At 43.8% G+C, this 14,997-nt stretch overlaps 1 protein-coding gene across 1 annotated transcript; it reads left to right on the top strand.

Annotated features, from left to right (window-relative positions):
• Positions 1-1,438: 1,438 nt before the first annotated feature.
• Positions 1,439-13,053, top strand: LOC144761273 (olfactory receptor 5J3-like). Its single transcript, XM_078646724.1, has 2 exons — positions 1,439-1,575; positions 12,255-13,053. The coding sequence occupies exons 1-2, from the start codon at positions 1,439-1,441 to the stop codon at positions 13,051-13,053; spliced, it is 936 nt and encodes a 311-aa protein (XP_078502850.1).
• The last annotated feature ends 1,944 nt before the right edge of the window (positions 13,054-14,997 follow it).

Genomic DNA, 14,997 nt, shown 5'->3' with positions numbered 1-14,997 from the left:
GTGAAGTTCAAAATAATTTCTTCTGAGCGTGTTATAAAACCTTTTTCTGCCCGGCTTTGGGCTCTAGAGCAGGAAAAGCAAGTGGGGGCTTAATTATTTTCATAGCCCTTTAGCAATAGACAATAAAGTGGGGCTCCAAAGTGTTTCAGTACCTTAAACTGGTAGTTGGGGCATCACTTCTCTTGGTAGTAATCAATTATCATAATGCTAAAAACGGGAAGCAAGGGCCCTCAAACCTCTCAGCCTTAAGTAGTGCTATTGATGCGCTGAGGAGAAAGGGCCTCGCCCAAGAGAATCTTATCTTGGTGGGCGATTTTAATTGTTATTTGTGCCCAAACTCACTATATTCTCCACACAGTCCCAAAACCTGTATGATCAATGAGGGAATGCACATGGAGCACACCTCAGAATGTGCAGAATTGAATAGTTGTTTACAAACTTATAATCTCATATTCACCCTGGATAAGATGATAAACACCCTTAAGTCTTATATCACTCAACCTATAAAGGAAGGGGTAGTGCTATGGTTATTGAACTCATCTTTGTTTCAACCTTTCTGGGATGGCCCTCATTTTCTTTTAACATTTTACACAGCCCGTTCAGTGACCACAACCCCTTGGCCATAGTGCTTGAAGGGGTGGGGAATCAACCTCAGCACCACCGAACACCGCTGGGCATATTGTCTTCAACCGACCAGGGGAGGTAGCTGGGCTGGTTGCAGACAGATGCCAAGGATTTTTATAGTACCCTGTTTAAAACCAGACAGCAGGAGATTCTAACCTGCTAAGACCTTACAGCCTTTGGTGAAGCGATCCTAAGTTCCTTTATTTCTATTGCCCATCCTTCCAATTTATCTCAGCATATAAGTAAGCTATACATTGATGCCTTGCAATGTCTGTATTAACCCAAAGTTCATACTACAGACCTTTGCTTACAATCTATTCATAGCTGGTGATAGCATTCCAATTGTGTTATGTGACACTTTATTGAAAACACATTGTTCTCTGTTAGTCCCATTAAAATGGCACTCACAATCTATTTTGTACTCACCCAGGACTTGTAGATCATAATTTTTAAACTACCACTTATAAAGGATTTCACTCTCTCTTGAAGTGCCAGATTTTGAGCAGTACATTTTAAGTATACATTTGCAGTTAAAATTATTATATTTGCTATGGGGCATTAAAAAACTATAGTAGTAACTATTCAAAACAGCATAGCCAATGGTACATTCAAATAATGAAAGGATTTAACACCACATGTCAGAGTTTGATTTCCTTTAGAATCTATCACACCATTGTATGGTCTTTAAACACATTTAGATTTAATAAAAAGATGCATTTGTTTGCTAGATATGACATAGCTTACCATCAGTGCATAATGATTATGACATTGTTATGCAGATGCTACTCGTGCCCAGCAGAATCCATTTTGAAATATGCATTTAAAAAACCAGACGTCACTGAAGGATTTCATCCTCTTAGGACTCACTGAAGACCAACACCTCAAGATTCCACTCTTCGTGCTCTTCACTCTGGTTTATTTAATCACCCTACTAGGGAATATTGGCATAACATTGTTGTATAGCTCCTATATATCCTTATATCGTGTTAAGTTAGCATAGGTACATTTGAGATTTAAACGCCATTTTTTCCTTTCTTGCAACTTCTGCACACGACCCTCATTTGTTGACTTAGCTTTCAACCTAGTAGTTTGCCGTGGTGAATGTGAGAATAATATGTTATTGCTCTGATATCTGCTTTGTTTAATAAAACATGTCTGCACGGAGAGTGCTGAAGTTTCAGGAGCAACACGATATGGAATTGTTATGAGGTCTGATCTTCACGCCTTCATAGTCATAACACAAGTGCAGCCTTTGCCAACTTGGACTTGAGGCGGGATTGATATTGCTTTGCACGAGAATTGTTAACACACTTGATGCGGTGCACATGCAGAGAGAGCTGGTGTATGCTGATGTGATTCCTTCATGCTAGGACACTAAGGTATGGGCCCGCCCTAAAACAACCCAAAGAGACCTTCTTAGCTAATAATATAATATATGTGTTAGGGAGGGTGAGATATAAGTGTTGTTAACTCTTATTCATTACAGCATGTTAACATGCTGTCACCATTCGCTTTTTATGTCTTAGTAACTATGCTGATAATTTTGCTACTGATAATAAGTATACTTGTATTATCAAAGATACTGCGCCTGAGAAGACGGCATTAGTAAATAAACCTTTCAAATGCACATGTGTCTTCTTTACTCCATGTTCTGGTTTGTAATGATAATATAACGAAAGAGTGTTCATGAGTCCCACGTACCCTGAGGTACTGTAAGTTCATGTTCTGGTTTGTCTAAACATTGGGTGTTTGATATATCCAATGAGACACTGTAGCTAGCTCGGTAAGGGGTGAGTTGGTTGCTAAGGTAAGTTTTGGGACATCCTAATTTGCCGAGGTTCCACTCCTCTGTGCACAGTTCTGTGTGAGTACAGAAACCCTGCAACATGGCGCCCAACGGTTTCGGTGGTCTTATATCATGACACTCGAGTAGTTTATCATTCATGCCTTAACCCCTTCACATCCGTTTCCGGAAAACGGGGTGTTGGTGAAACCTACCTATTTTTTGAAATAGGTCTTTATTCAAGCTTGATTCTTACTCAAACGGTTTCTTTGAATTACTACCCAGTTGTGCTACAAAGTATTCTTTGTGTTTTCTTGTTTCCAATTCTGTAATGGCGGCAGCGGTGGCTATTGCGCAGCATAGTCGCGTAGCGATACGCAACCATCTTCAGACGTACCAGGTCCCAGTAGATGGGATGGCTGTGATTTTCGTGGTAAGTGCAGATCCGGCGTTTCCTTACGAGTTGTTTTACTCTTGGGTTACGTTTCCGGCTGTGGACGCTAATTCTGGTTTGTACCACTCCTACACCGCCTCGGATGTCCCGGCTGAATATACGCCATACAGGGCATTGGAAATACCTATTGATCATTGGCAGCATCGAGTTTGGTTTGATGGCGCCCTCCCCCACTCTATGTCCCGTGCGAGGTTAGGTCCACTCTCAATTCCAGGTACTAATTGGCCTGCGTTGGGTGGCTTTACCCCGCACCCGAATCACGGGGCTTGTACCCTGGCAGAAATACGCAGGCTGCATGTAGTTTCCATTTCCGTGATTCGTGCTTTAGTGCAATACATCGGTCGACATCTTCCTGGTGGTCCCCAGGGGGGTGCGGCCGCCCCCATGGAACGAGGCGGAATGCGTCTCAATCCTGTTATGGTAAATTCGGTTTTTGGTGCGCGTCCTGTTGACAACGATGACTTCCCATTCTGGCTAGCAGAGAAGTTTGATCAACTGGAAGCGGTTTTTCCGAACTCTACTCCTGCTGATAAACATGGAATGTTGACGATTACTCTACCGAAGGATATTACTCCTGAACTTGCTGACTGTGACAGCTGGGGAAAAACATTTGCGGCAGTTTATACAAGGTGCTTCGGCACCCCGTCTATGACTGCCCTGCCTGAAATCGTTAGACGTGTTCAGAATGATCACGGTCCAGAGGCAGCGGTTGAATTGGGTATGCGCCTGTGTGGTTCTTTTGAGATTGTAAGTGATCTCATTCTCTCCAATGTTAAAGGAGATGCAGTTAACTTTCAGGTGTCGAATGCTTTGGCTGCTCTGCCCGATGCCGACAAACCCCGCCAGTTAGCAAAGATTGTGGTGGCCGCTTATAAAACGATTGGCCGCACAAGTAGAGGTCTGAAATATTTTCCAGTGAAGGAGAAAAAACAACCACAGGGACAATCTGCAGTGACAGATGCCCAGCCCAAGTCCAAGAAACAAAATTGGCCTAAAAAACAGACACAGGGGAAGCAGACAATGCAGACTCAGAGTACTTTTCCTGCAATAGAAGCTCCTGCGCCATCCGAAAAAGTTTATGATTTGCGCGACCGCGCGATGATTAAATCACCTGATCGTTTTCAGGGTTCTGATCAACGCTCTCCTCGTTCCTTTCAGGACACATCGGCCCCGAAGACCGGTGGAGGAGGAGGGGGTGGACGTGGACGTGGTGGCCAACAAGGACGTGGTCAGTCCCGCCAGACGGACGGCGCGGTGAAGCAGGAGGATTCTACGCCTAGGCGTCCGCAGTTTGCGAAAAAGAAAGTCGCAGCCTTAACAGCGCATCGATATGCCACAGATAGTGAGAACGCGGCTTCGGAATCTGACTTGGGCTCTGACGTTGCTGGACAGCGCGGCGGAGATAACAATAGTCAGAGAGGCGCTGCGTCCACTACTGAGGGTGACAGCGACTGATGTCTACGTTGTGATAGAAACAGCGGATACGAGACTTGCTCCCCCTGAAAGACTATATGAAATTGTCCTGTTAATTGAAGGTGACATACAGCGTACCGTTAGAGGTGTATTTTGGGAGAATCTGTCTTCCACATATGATATTTTACTTTCGGAGGCTGACTGGCCCCCACCTTTTGTGCTCGCGGCGCCGCGAGGGGAGGAGGTAATCCTACCCAGTTTCGCGAACACTGTCTCGAAAGAGCATGCGCAGCATTTTGCAGAAGAGTGGGCTCGGGCTCTCGCGCCGGCTCTGTACCGTAACCAATGTGGTTGGGATAAATTGTCGCCTTGCCACGAAATTCCGTTGCGGTCTCAGCCGCAGCCTCAACCTCAATATCCCATTCGGCGTGAAGCAAAATCTTCCGTCGCGGAAATCCTTGAACAATTGGAATATCAGGGAGTTATTGAAACGTGTGTGTCACCGATGAATAATCCCCTTTTTACTGTGAATAAACCTGACGGATCATATCGTTTGGTTTTGGATTACCGGCATTTAAACTCGCATTGCCGTAACTGTGCAGTACAGAATACCCACGGCTCTGCCCTAGTGGATAGTCTCGTGCGTAAGCGTTTCAAGACAACGCTTGACATATCCAATGGTTTTTATGCCCACAGATTGGACAGCTTTAGCTCCCAATGGACCAGTTTTACAAGCGCTGGAGTCCAAAAGCAATTCCGGCGTCTTCCAATGGGCTACAAGAATAGTCCTGGTGTATTTACCGCTCGAATTGTCTCTATTCTGGAGGCACTCGACCCTGATGCTTTTTCGTATGTGGATGACATATATCTCACAGACGACGATATTTGGGAGCATCTGTGTCGTGTAAATTCTCTTGTTTGCAACTTCGCAGACATGGGTTACAAATTCAACTTTGCAAAATCGCACATTGCTGAACACACAGTGTTGTTTTTGGGCTATGAGCTCAACAATGAAGGTAGAGGTTTGGCTCCTCACTTCTTGGAGAAGTGCGCACAATTGCGCGCACCAACAACTCTGAAAAAATTACAATCCTTACTGGGCTTTTTGAATTTCGGCAGAACTTACATTCCGGAATATGCCCAGCGTATCAAGCCTTTGTATGCTTTGATACAACCAACTTTCTCAAAATCATGCTGGCTGCCTGAGCATTCAGCCATTTTGCAATCCTTGCAGGCTGATCTGCTCGCTTCTAAATATTTACTGACTCGTGATAACCACACCAACCTGGTCATAAGAATAATTCCTGGGACGGTGGGTTTCACTTACCTCACTTTTAATGAAGGTGACACAGTACCTATCGCTTACAAGTCACACTTGTACACTTCGGCTGAGATGCGGTTTCCCACAGTGGAAAAAGTTTTAACTGCTGTACAGATGGCAATTCTAAAAGAACGAGCTCTGTCACAGGGGAAACGCATGCTAGTGGTAACACCCTGTCCTCATTTGGAGGCGGTCACGAAAGCCAGTGTACCAAATTCAAAAGCTTTGCACCCTCGGTGGATTCAGTGGGCTGCGTCATTGTCATCCTCGGATGTCATGTTTATTTTTGACGCTACCTTACGGTCGCAGGAGTTCTTGCAGTATGAATTCGTTCACCCTGCTCCTCTGGCGATGCGACCTTTGGAGGACTTCCATTGCATCATTTACACTGATGGGTCGGCGCAGGTTGCGCATGGCTCTAAACATGCCTACGTTTCCGCATGCGCCATTGTGGTCGGTGCTATGTTGAATGATGAGTTCATTTCCAGGGAGGTACACACGTTGCCCCTGGGCGATTGCACCGCACAATTGGCAGAGCTTCGTGCTCTCTTACTAGCTTTGGAGTACACAGATCCAAGTGTTACTACTCTAATTGTAAGTGATTCTTACTACTGTGTCCAGTCTTACAATGAAAACTTGTTCTTTTGGATTCAAAATGATTTTCATGATTCCAAGGGTAGCACAATAAAACATAAAATGATCTGGGTTCGAGTGGCAGAGCTTAAGGCTATGTTGCCACTCGTTTATGTGATTCATACTCTCGGTCATCAGCGCGTGGGAGTACACGCTCTTGGCAACTCGCTTGCTGATGAAGCAGCGAAATCAGCAGTATCTACATACTTAGTTGCAGCAGTTACTAGGTCTAAAACCAAGATTGATAGCGACATCTTGGCAGCGATTGCTGCCTCTGAGAAGGGAAGTAAACATCCTTCGGGATTCCCTTCGAAGTATAAATACCACTTAAGTCCCGAAAAGGTTCCTTTTGTGACAATTCCTGATGTTGGGGAACGGCTGATTCCCAACTCGGATCGCAGAACAGACTTGATTGCAGCGGCTCATGAAGGTGTGGCGTCTGCGCATGCGGGCGTCTCAGCCACTGTAACGCACCTACAACAACGTTTCTGGTGGCGGGGACTGTACAAACAGACGCGTGATTATGTCCTTCTTTGTGACATATGCCAGCAGATTAAACCTTCAACTGCTACGCGTCCGCCTCAGACTCAGTTGTACATTTCTAATAAACCACTAGGCTGTGTTTATTTAGATCACTGCGGTCCATTTTCATCTGATACTGCGTATAAATACATCTTAGTAGCAGTTGACTCATGCACACGCTTTGTGTGGTTATGGCCACATCGCAGCGCTGATTCCCGGACTGTCATCAGAGATTTGCGTATCTTTATAGGGATTTTTGCCTGTGGTACCTTCCATTCGGATCAGGGTCCGGCTTTCGCCTCTAAGGCGTATAAGGATGCCATGACTTCGATGGGGGTCCAAGTCAAGTTTTCGTCACCCTACAGACCCGAGGGTAATAGTGTAGTTGAACGAATGAACCGTGATTTAAAGCAATCTTTGACAGCCCGAGTTATAGGCACTGGCAGAAATTGGCTGGCTCACCTCTATGGCGTGCAGCGTGCTCTTAATAATCTCCCTAGAAGGTCTCTGGGTGGGCGGACCCCATACGAAATGCTCTTTGGCATCAAGATGTTCGTCCCTGACCTTGACGGTCTAGACTCGGTGGTTCGCGCCACTTCCTTTGACGCAGATGAACATTGCAATGTTTTACAGAATCTACAAAAGACGAGAGACGCTCTTGCAAAGGAACATTTGCCCTCCACATCGGATGATGCGTTGCAGATCCCGGTAGTTGGCTGGCTACCCCAGGTTGGAGAACTGGTTCGAGAGAAGATCGACAACAAGAAAGAGTTTGGTCCCTCCTATCGAGCTCCGGTCCCAGTGCTTGGAGTGAAGGGCACAAGAACAGTCATTTTACCACCACTTCCAGGTCGTAAGGAAAACAGGTTTATTTCTATTGACAATGTCAAGATACACAGAGTGGCCGATTCTTCTTAGCATGACACCGGCTGTTTCCTGTCCTTCCATTGTGAGAAATTCAGTTATGCCCACTGCTTCTAATAATGAACCTGAGGTGGCCATCGAATTACCTGCTGTTTCCAGTCCATTATTGAATAATTTACCAGGAACTAACCTTGATGAGACAGACTATACATACCCCACTGATTTGTCCATGCCTGACCTGCAAGCTCGTTTAGCCACGGAATCCAGATTTTCATTTGACTCTGCTTCCCTTGCCTCGAAAAAACCCTCTAAAATTGCATTATATGCTAGCCTGTTTAAAAAACATTTTTTGATACCTCCTTGGATATACATTTGGCTGGTCCTTTTTTCAGTTTACCTTTTTATGTCAATTGGTTTTGTGTTTTATTTTTTTCGGATTATGAATGGACACTATGTCGAGGAGAGAACTTGCATTACTCATTTGAATGGAACTTTGGCCCCACTTTCCTCTTCACATTCTACACACAGATTAAAAAGAGACTTGACTTTGGTTAACATCACAGCTTGGCCTGTTCTGGATGGAATCGCGTGGGATGCTGTTCGTTTTCAGATTCATGGTCCAACGGAAGTCGTTAATGTTCCTCATGTACTGAGAGTTAATATGGGGGATGTGGTTAAACAAAACATTCGTTCTGATGATTGGGATGTTAATGCTGTGGAAAGTTTGTTTTCTGATTTGAAATACTATGCTGCCTTTGATGCTGAGGATTTATATTTAGAATCTGCTAATTATGGTGAATTGTTCTGTTATCAACATTATGGCAATCACTTCTTACACAAGACATCTTCCCGAAGGGATGCGGTTAATTTTACTCAGTGGGAACATTGCCCAGCACCTACACAAGGGAGTTCAGAAACGTTTCTTAAAAAGTATACTTATTTCACTGACTTTAATCAGTCCAATCCCGAGTCCTTTTATTTTAAATTTCAGAAACAGCCACTGTCCAAGGTTCGACTTACAAATACAAAATTGTTGTATTCGAAGGCCTTCCTAGATGAATTAGTTACTGGGGGGTATGAGTTATGGAAGGATACCATAGACCTTAAATCAGTTTGGGGCTCAAGGGCCTGGCAGGTACGAGGCACTGAGGCTTTGCACCGTGCATGTCTCATCCCAAATCATATGTGGTTTTTGAATGAAACCATTTCCCAAACCACATGCTTTGGATTGGCTACATCTAAAAGGTTAAACACCCCGTCTTTCCCGGAGTTGGAGGAATATGAGAATTGGAGTAATTTTACTAAATTGTCCATTAAAGATATACAGGCTCTGCTTCTGAATTCCTCCTTTAACATTTCCAGTATGAATCCCAAGGGTTGGCTGCTTTGGCACCGTGGTGCTGATTCTTGCCAAAAAAGATTTTTAAATATGACTGACGGTTTTAAGGCTGTTAGATCTGATCCCCGTTTTGATTTGAGTCATACTGTCACCTCTTACTCTGTGGGCAAGTTGTGTCAAGCTTGGCTGAAACATTCAACTTTACCTGCGGTTAAGTATCACCTTTCCAAACTGGATGCAGACGTGGATTTGAATGATTTCATTAAGGGCCCAGCTAGTGGCAGGTCGAAAAGGTGGTTATATGGCGTTTACAATGAAATTTGGAAACTCTCACAGATTGAGGCTGCTTCACGCCTTAGGGCTATTGATCAGGCAAATCTTGAGAAAGTGCTTGCAGTGGTTGACAATAGCATTAACGTGCTTTCCTCTAGAATTTACACATTAGATAATATTGTGTCGTCTGTTGTTGATATTGTGCATGATGAAGTGTCTGTATTATACCATGGTCAAAATCAATTACGTTCAATCATGCAGTTTGCATGGACACTACAGACTCTAAAAATGGGTAAAGTTCCCTGGGGATACATGAACGTTTCCTCTTTATTTGCACCTTTTAATTTGACAGACAAACAACGCTTGCTTTCAATGCGTGATGCTTCCTTTTCTATGCTCCATATTGAAAGATTGGAATCTTTACCTTTTTCTGTGGCTGAGACCACTGCTGCTACGTGGCTTATCCACGGTTTAATAACGCTGCCTTTTGCTTTATATAAGTTTTCAAATTGTATGAAATATGTGCCAATAGGTCGTTTTGAACCCTTAGGTAGCGGTTTTCTTCATGAGGTCTGGTCACTCCCATACACATACAGATGTTTCAAGGATGAACAAGAAGTTTATCTAACAGGGGATGAGTGTACCGAGACGCCAGATCATTCTTTAATGTGCAGACACATACAGTTACACGGTTCATGTAACAAGGACCGACCGAATATGGCTTGCGTTTTACAGGGCACGCCAGTTCCTGCTATCATCCCCACGTTTAAATTGTTAGAGAATGGTAGTTATTTAATGCTCAATAATGAAAACTGCTGTGGTTTAATTAAAGGTATAGCTTTCATAGTAACGGTTAGTGAGCGAGTTATTTGCTGCAGAAATGTTCTTTATCCTCCCACACGTGAACATAGGGAGTCTTCCATTTGGCCACAGATACCGACCTTGGGAGCAGAATTCAGCGGCATGGCTAGAATAAGAGCTCTATTGTCCCAGAAAGAGGTGGCCTTGAGCTCGGCCCGTGAAACTTTCGTGCTTCACATTGCTAACACCCGCACGGAGGTTCAGGCTCTTTTAAACACTGATTTGCCCTTGCATTTCGGAGCCATGGTCCGTTCTATCTTTAACGCGTCCTCCACGACGGGCCTAGCACATTTTTTTAAAGTTGTTAGCGGTGGTCTCGTGACTTCCTTTGAGAAGATTTTTGGAGTCATCCCTGCTTTCTTCCATTCTATTTTTTCATCCTTGTTTGGAGGATTTCCGTTTTTGCTTGCGTTAGCGGCTGGCGCATTGGTGGTTTTCTGCCTTTTTAAATATGGATGCCCTTCCTGTGCAAGGCCACGCACAGCTACTACTGACGCGGTTTCGCAACCGCATGCTTGATTACTATGGCACACTGCCGTTAGCGACTCTAAGCACGGCGTTTGGATTATCTTTTCGGTTCTCCTATTTCACCTGTGTCCAGCCTGTATTTCACTGCCTGACCTGTGATTTCCTTTGGGCCATTGATTTGTGTCTCTGCGGACCAATATCTTCTGACGTCGATTTTGATCAACTGATGAGTCCTATCATTGCTCACGAGTTGGTTTGTTCTGACGAAAGGATTATGGCCTTGGCGGTGGCACATGGACTAATGGGTCCCTGGGATGTGTTGTCGGCAGCGCAAAATTTCTTGGAACGAAGTTTTCTTGAAAACCCACCGAGCTGTCCTCTGATGGTTATAGAGGATGCGGTGCTGGAAGATCACGTATGTTCCTTTCATCTTTTAAATTGGATGGCTGAACTGTTTTCGGATGATGACAGTGACTTCCTCCTGGAGGCTGTTGCAGCTTACTTTTCATATACAGTCTTATCATAGACACAGCCTCAAACTGACATGCTGATTGATAGCATTTCCTTGATTTTATTGACTTTTGGTCAAGACATTTTATTTTTTGCTTGCCTATTGGCTTGAGCCACATTATACTTGTGGGCTATTTTTTAGCATTAGTTTTTATAATTGAATTTTTATTCATGCTCGTTTATAAATGGATTCTGCTCTCATGTGATGGCACTTCTGTTATCTTATTTAGTCCGTTCTCGGATCATGGGGGGGTGTTGTATAGCTCCTATATATCCTTATATCGTGTTAAGTTAGCATAGGTACATTTGAGATTTAAACGCCATTTTTTCCTTTCTTGCAACTTCTGCACACGACCCTCATTTGTTGACTTAGCTTTCAACCTAGTAGTTTGCCGTGGTGAATGTGAGAATAATATGTTATTGCTCTGATATCTGCTTTGTTTAATAAAACATGTCTGCACGGAGAGTGCTGAAGTTTCAGGAGCAACACGATATGGAATTGTTATGAGGTCTGATCTTCACGCCTTCATAGTCATAACACAAGTGCAGCCTTTGCCAACTTGGACTTGAGGCGGGATTGATATTGCTTTGCACGAGAATTGTTAACACACTTGATGCGGTGCACATGCAGAGAGAGCTGGTGTATGCTGATGTGATTCCTTCATGCTAGGACACTAAGGTATGGGCCCGCCCTAAAACAACCCAAAGAGACCTTCTTAGCTAATAATATAATATATGTGTTAGGGAGGGTGAGATATAAGTGTTGTTAACTCTTATTCATTACAGCATGTTAACATGCTGTCACCATTCGCTTTTTATGTCTTAGTAACTATGCTGATAATTTTGCTACTGATAATAAGTATACTTGTATTATCAAAGATACTGCGCCTGAGAAGACGGCATTAGTAAATAAACCTTTCAAATGCACATGTGTCTTCTTTACTCCATGTTCTGGTTTGTAATGATAATATAACGAAAGAGTGTTCATGAGTCCCACGTACCCTGAGGTACTGTAAGTTCATGTTCTGGTTTGTCTAAACATTGGGTGTTTGATATATCCAATGAGACACTGTAGCTAGCTCGGTAAGGGGTGAGTTGGTTGCTAAGGTAAGTTTTGGGACATCCTAATTTGCCGAGGTTCCACTCCTCTGTGCACAGTTCTGTGTGAGTACAGAAACCCTGCAACAACATCATTGATTATTATCTCTCCTCGTTTGCATACTCCCATGTACTTTCTGCTCACAGCCTTGTCTTTTGTGGATCTCTGCTACTCTACTGTGATAACCCCCAACATGTTGGCTAACTTTCTTTCAGAAATACAAGAGATTGACTTCCACAGATGTCTGGCACAACTGTTTTTCTTTATTGCCTGTGGAAGTACCGATGGTCTTATCCTGGCGATAATGGCCTATGACAGGTACAACGCTATCTGTAAGCCCTTGCACTATCCTATTCTAATGACCAGAAAGGTTTGCATTTCTCTAGTAATCACAGCAATCACAGTTGGTTCAGTTAATTCCCTGATACACACTCTTTGCATGTTCAGACTAATGTTCTGTGAAGATAACTTGATCGACCATTTCTACTGTGACATTCCTCCCCTGCTGAAGATCTCCTGCTCTGACACTACTGTAAACGAGATTGTACTGTTCACCATTGCTGGTTGTGTGGAAGTCGGTTCTCTTTCCGTTGTCCTCATCTCATATACTTATATTATCTGGACAATCATAAAGATACAATCCTCTGAAAGTAGACAAAGAGCCTTCTCCACCTGTGCCTCCCACTTGGTTTGTGTCACTATGTTCTACACTCCAGTGCTTTTCATGTATCTACGACCTAATTCCATCTACTCTGTGGGTCAGGACAAAGTGGCATCCGTGTTTTACACAGTTATAATCCCTATGCTGAATCCCATGATATATTGCCTCAGAAATAATGAAGTCAGGGGAGCTCTTAAATCATTAATACAAAGAATGTATTTGCTTTGATAAACATTCTGATTAGACCTAACAATTACTTTTTAAGTTTTATGAAGCAGCATTAGATTCAAGTATGATTTGTAATGATAAATGTTCCAACCTCACAGGTGCAGGATCTGTTTATAAAATTACTTCTACTATGTTGATAGCACGGCTTAGATATTTTCATGAACAGTTTCCAGCAGTGAAAATTCATTTTTTTACTTACTCCATAAATAATTGGAATGACAGCTTCCACAAATTTAAATGCCAAGGACATGTCTCTGTCACTCTGTCTCTCCTCTTATGTTTTTCAAGAATATCTGCTGGGAGCACCAGATATTTAAAACACTAGAGAGAATTTAAGTAACATGTCCTAGATGGCTCTAAGCTTAACACCAATAACTGACATACCTTTGCAATATTTTTTTGTAACCAAGTCACAGTACTTTAGAGTGAAAAACGTTTAATTCCTGAAATCAAAACACTCAAGGAATAAGTACCTCAAGCAAATGTTCACTAACACTTCTCCAAGGGGCTTGGAAATAGTTATACCAGAATATGGTCACTGTCTCTCCAGAATACACCAAACACAAAAGTGATGCTTGCAAAAAGTCCAACCACTGGCAAACTCTCTGGGTGGCATTTTAACCCATTGTTCTTTCTCCAAACTAAGCCACATCAGATTAGACCCTTGTCAGCTTCATTGGTAAGAAGATGTTTAAGTGATTCCTTGGTTTGATGTCCAGCAATGCAATGCTTCTGATCTAAGAGGCATTAGTAGATGGGTTGGGTGCTGTTCAGTAATCCTGTAAATCTCTGGAGGTAAGAGAATATACCTATAAATCTTTAAATCAATCAATCAGGTATCTTGTAAAGCGCGACCGCTCACCGATAAGGGTCTCAAGGTGCTGAGGGGGTAAAGGGGATCTGCGGTTCCATTGAAGAGCCAGGTTTGTAGCTGTGCGTGAGGAGCTTGAAGGTAATTCTTTTGTTGATAGGTAGCCAGTATAGGTCTCTTAGGTTGGCGATGATGTTGCTGCGGTACAAAAGGGGCTGGTGATGGACGGAGCATCTGAACCAATCAAACACTCACACCCAGTCAAAAGATCTGGGTTTGATCCACCACCGTTCTTTAGCCCACTCTGCCACCCCAGTTCAGACAAATGTTGCTGCAGCATGGGATGTTCAGGATGAGTCTGGCAGAGGCATGCTGGATGTTCTCCACTTTCATTAGGAATTTCTGGGTAGTGCCGGCGTGAAGTGTGGACCATTTACTTAAACTAGGTGGTGATCCACTTGGAGGTCTTATGAAGCAGAGAGAGCGTGTAGAGGCAGGAGGACAAAACTGCATTGATTTGGCAGTTCCTGCAGAGCAAGGAGTCCAGGATGAGGCAGTGCTTTTGTGAATGGTCCATGGGTGGGGGGCTGGTTCAGAGCACTGTTGGTCACCAGATGTCATCCCAGATGGATGGGGTGGAGGCCAGGATGAGGACTTCAGTCTTGTCTGAGTTAAGCTTGAGGCAGCTGTCCTTCATCCAGGTGGCAAAAGTTGTCATCTCATCCTGGAAGTTGCTGTGGGTTTGTATGTGAGGGAGAGAATCAGCTGGGTGTCATCAACGTAGTAGAAAATGTTGAGTCTGTGGCTTTAGACGATGGCTGCAAGTGGGCAATGTAGATGTTGAAGGGGACGAGGCTCAGGGAGAATCCCTGAGGCACTCTGAATCGATCTCTGTGGGTTTTGAGTTAAACGGTGGAAGTCTGACTTTCAGTGTTTGACCAGTGAGGAAGGAACTGATCAATTCTAGGTAGTGGACTCATTGGAGCAGCTGATGGTGCGGTAGAGTTCAGGTGAGATTGAGGTGCTGGCTCTGTTGAAGATGTGGTGAGGGCTGGGATCTCAGGGGGCTCTGGAGTCGATTCTCTTCATGATCCTGAGTGTTTTGTCAGAGATGAGGGTGATCCAGTTGGGCA

Source organism: Lissotriton helveticus, chromosome 1_1 (assembly GCF_964261635.1).
Source record: "Lissotriton helveticus chromosome 1_1, aLisHel1.1, whole genome shotgun sequence".
Lineage (NCBI taxonomy): Eukaryota > Metazoa > Chordata > Amphibia > Caudata > Salamandridae > Lissotriton > Lissotriton helveticus.
Note: the sequence above shows the minus strand (reverse complement) of the source record. Positions and strands in the feature narration are given on the sequence as shown.

What these genes read in the sequence shown, in the direction of transcription:
- LOC144761273 (XM_078646724.1), top strand. Translation starts at nt 1,439, where the DNA reads ATGCATTTAAAAAACCAGACGTCACTGAAGGATTTCATCCTCTTAGGA. An exon ending in CTAGGGAATATTGGCATAAC is followed by an intron (nt 1,576 to 12,254) that starts ATTGTTGTATAG and finishes CCCTGCAACAAC; the next exon opens with ATCATTGATTATTATCTCTC.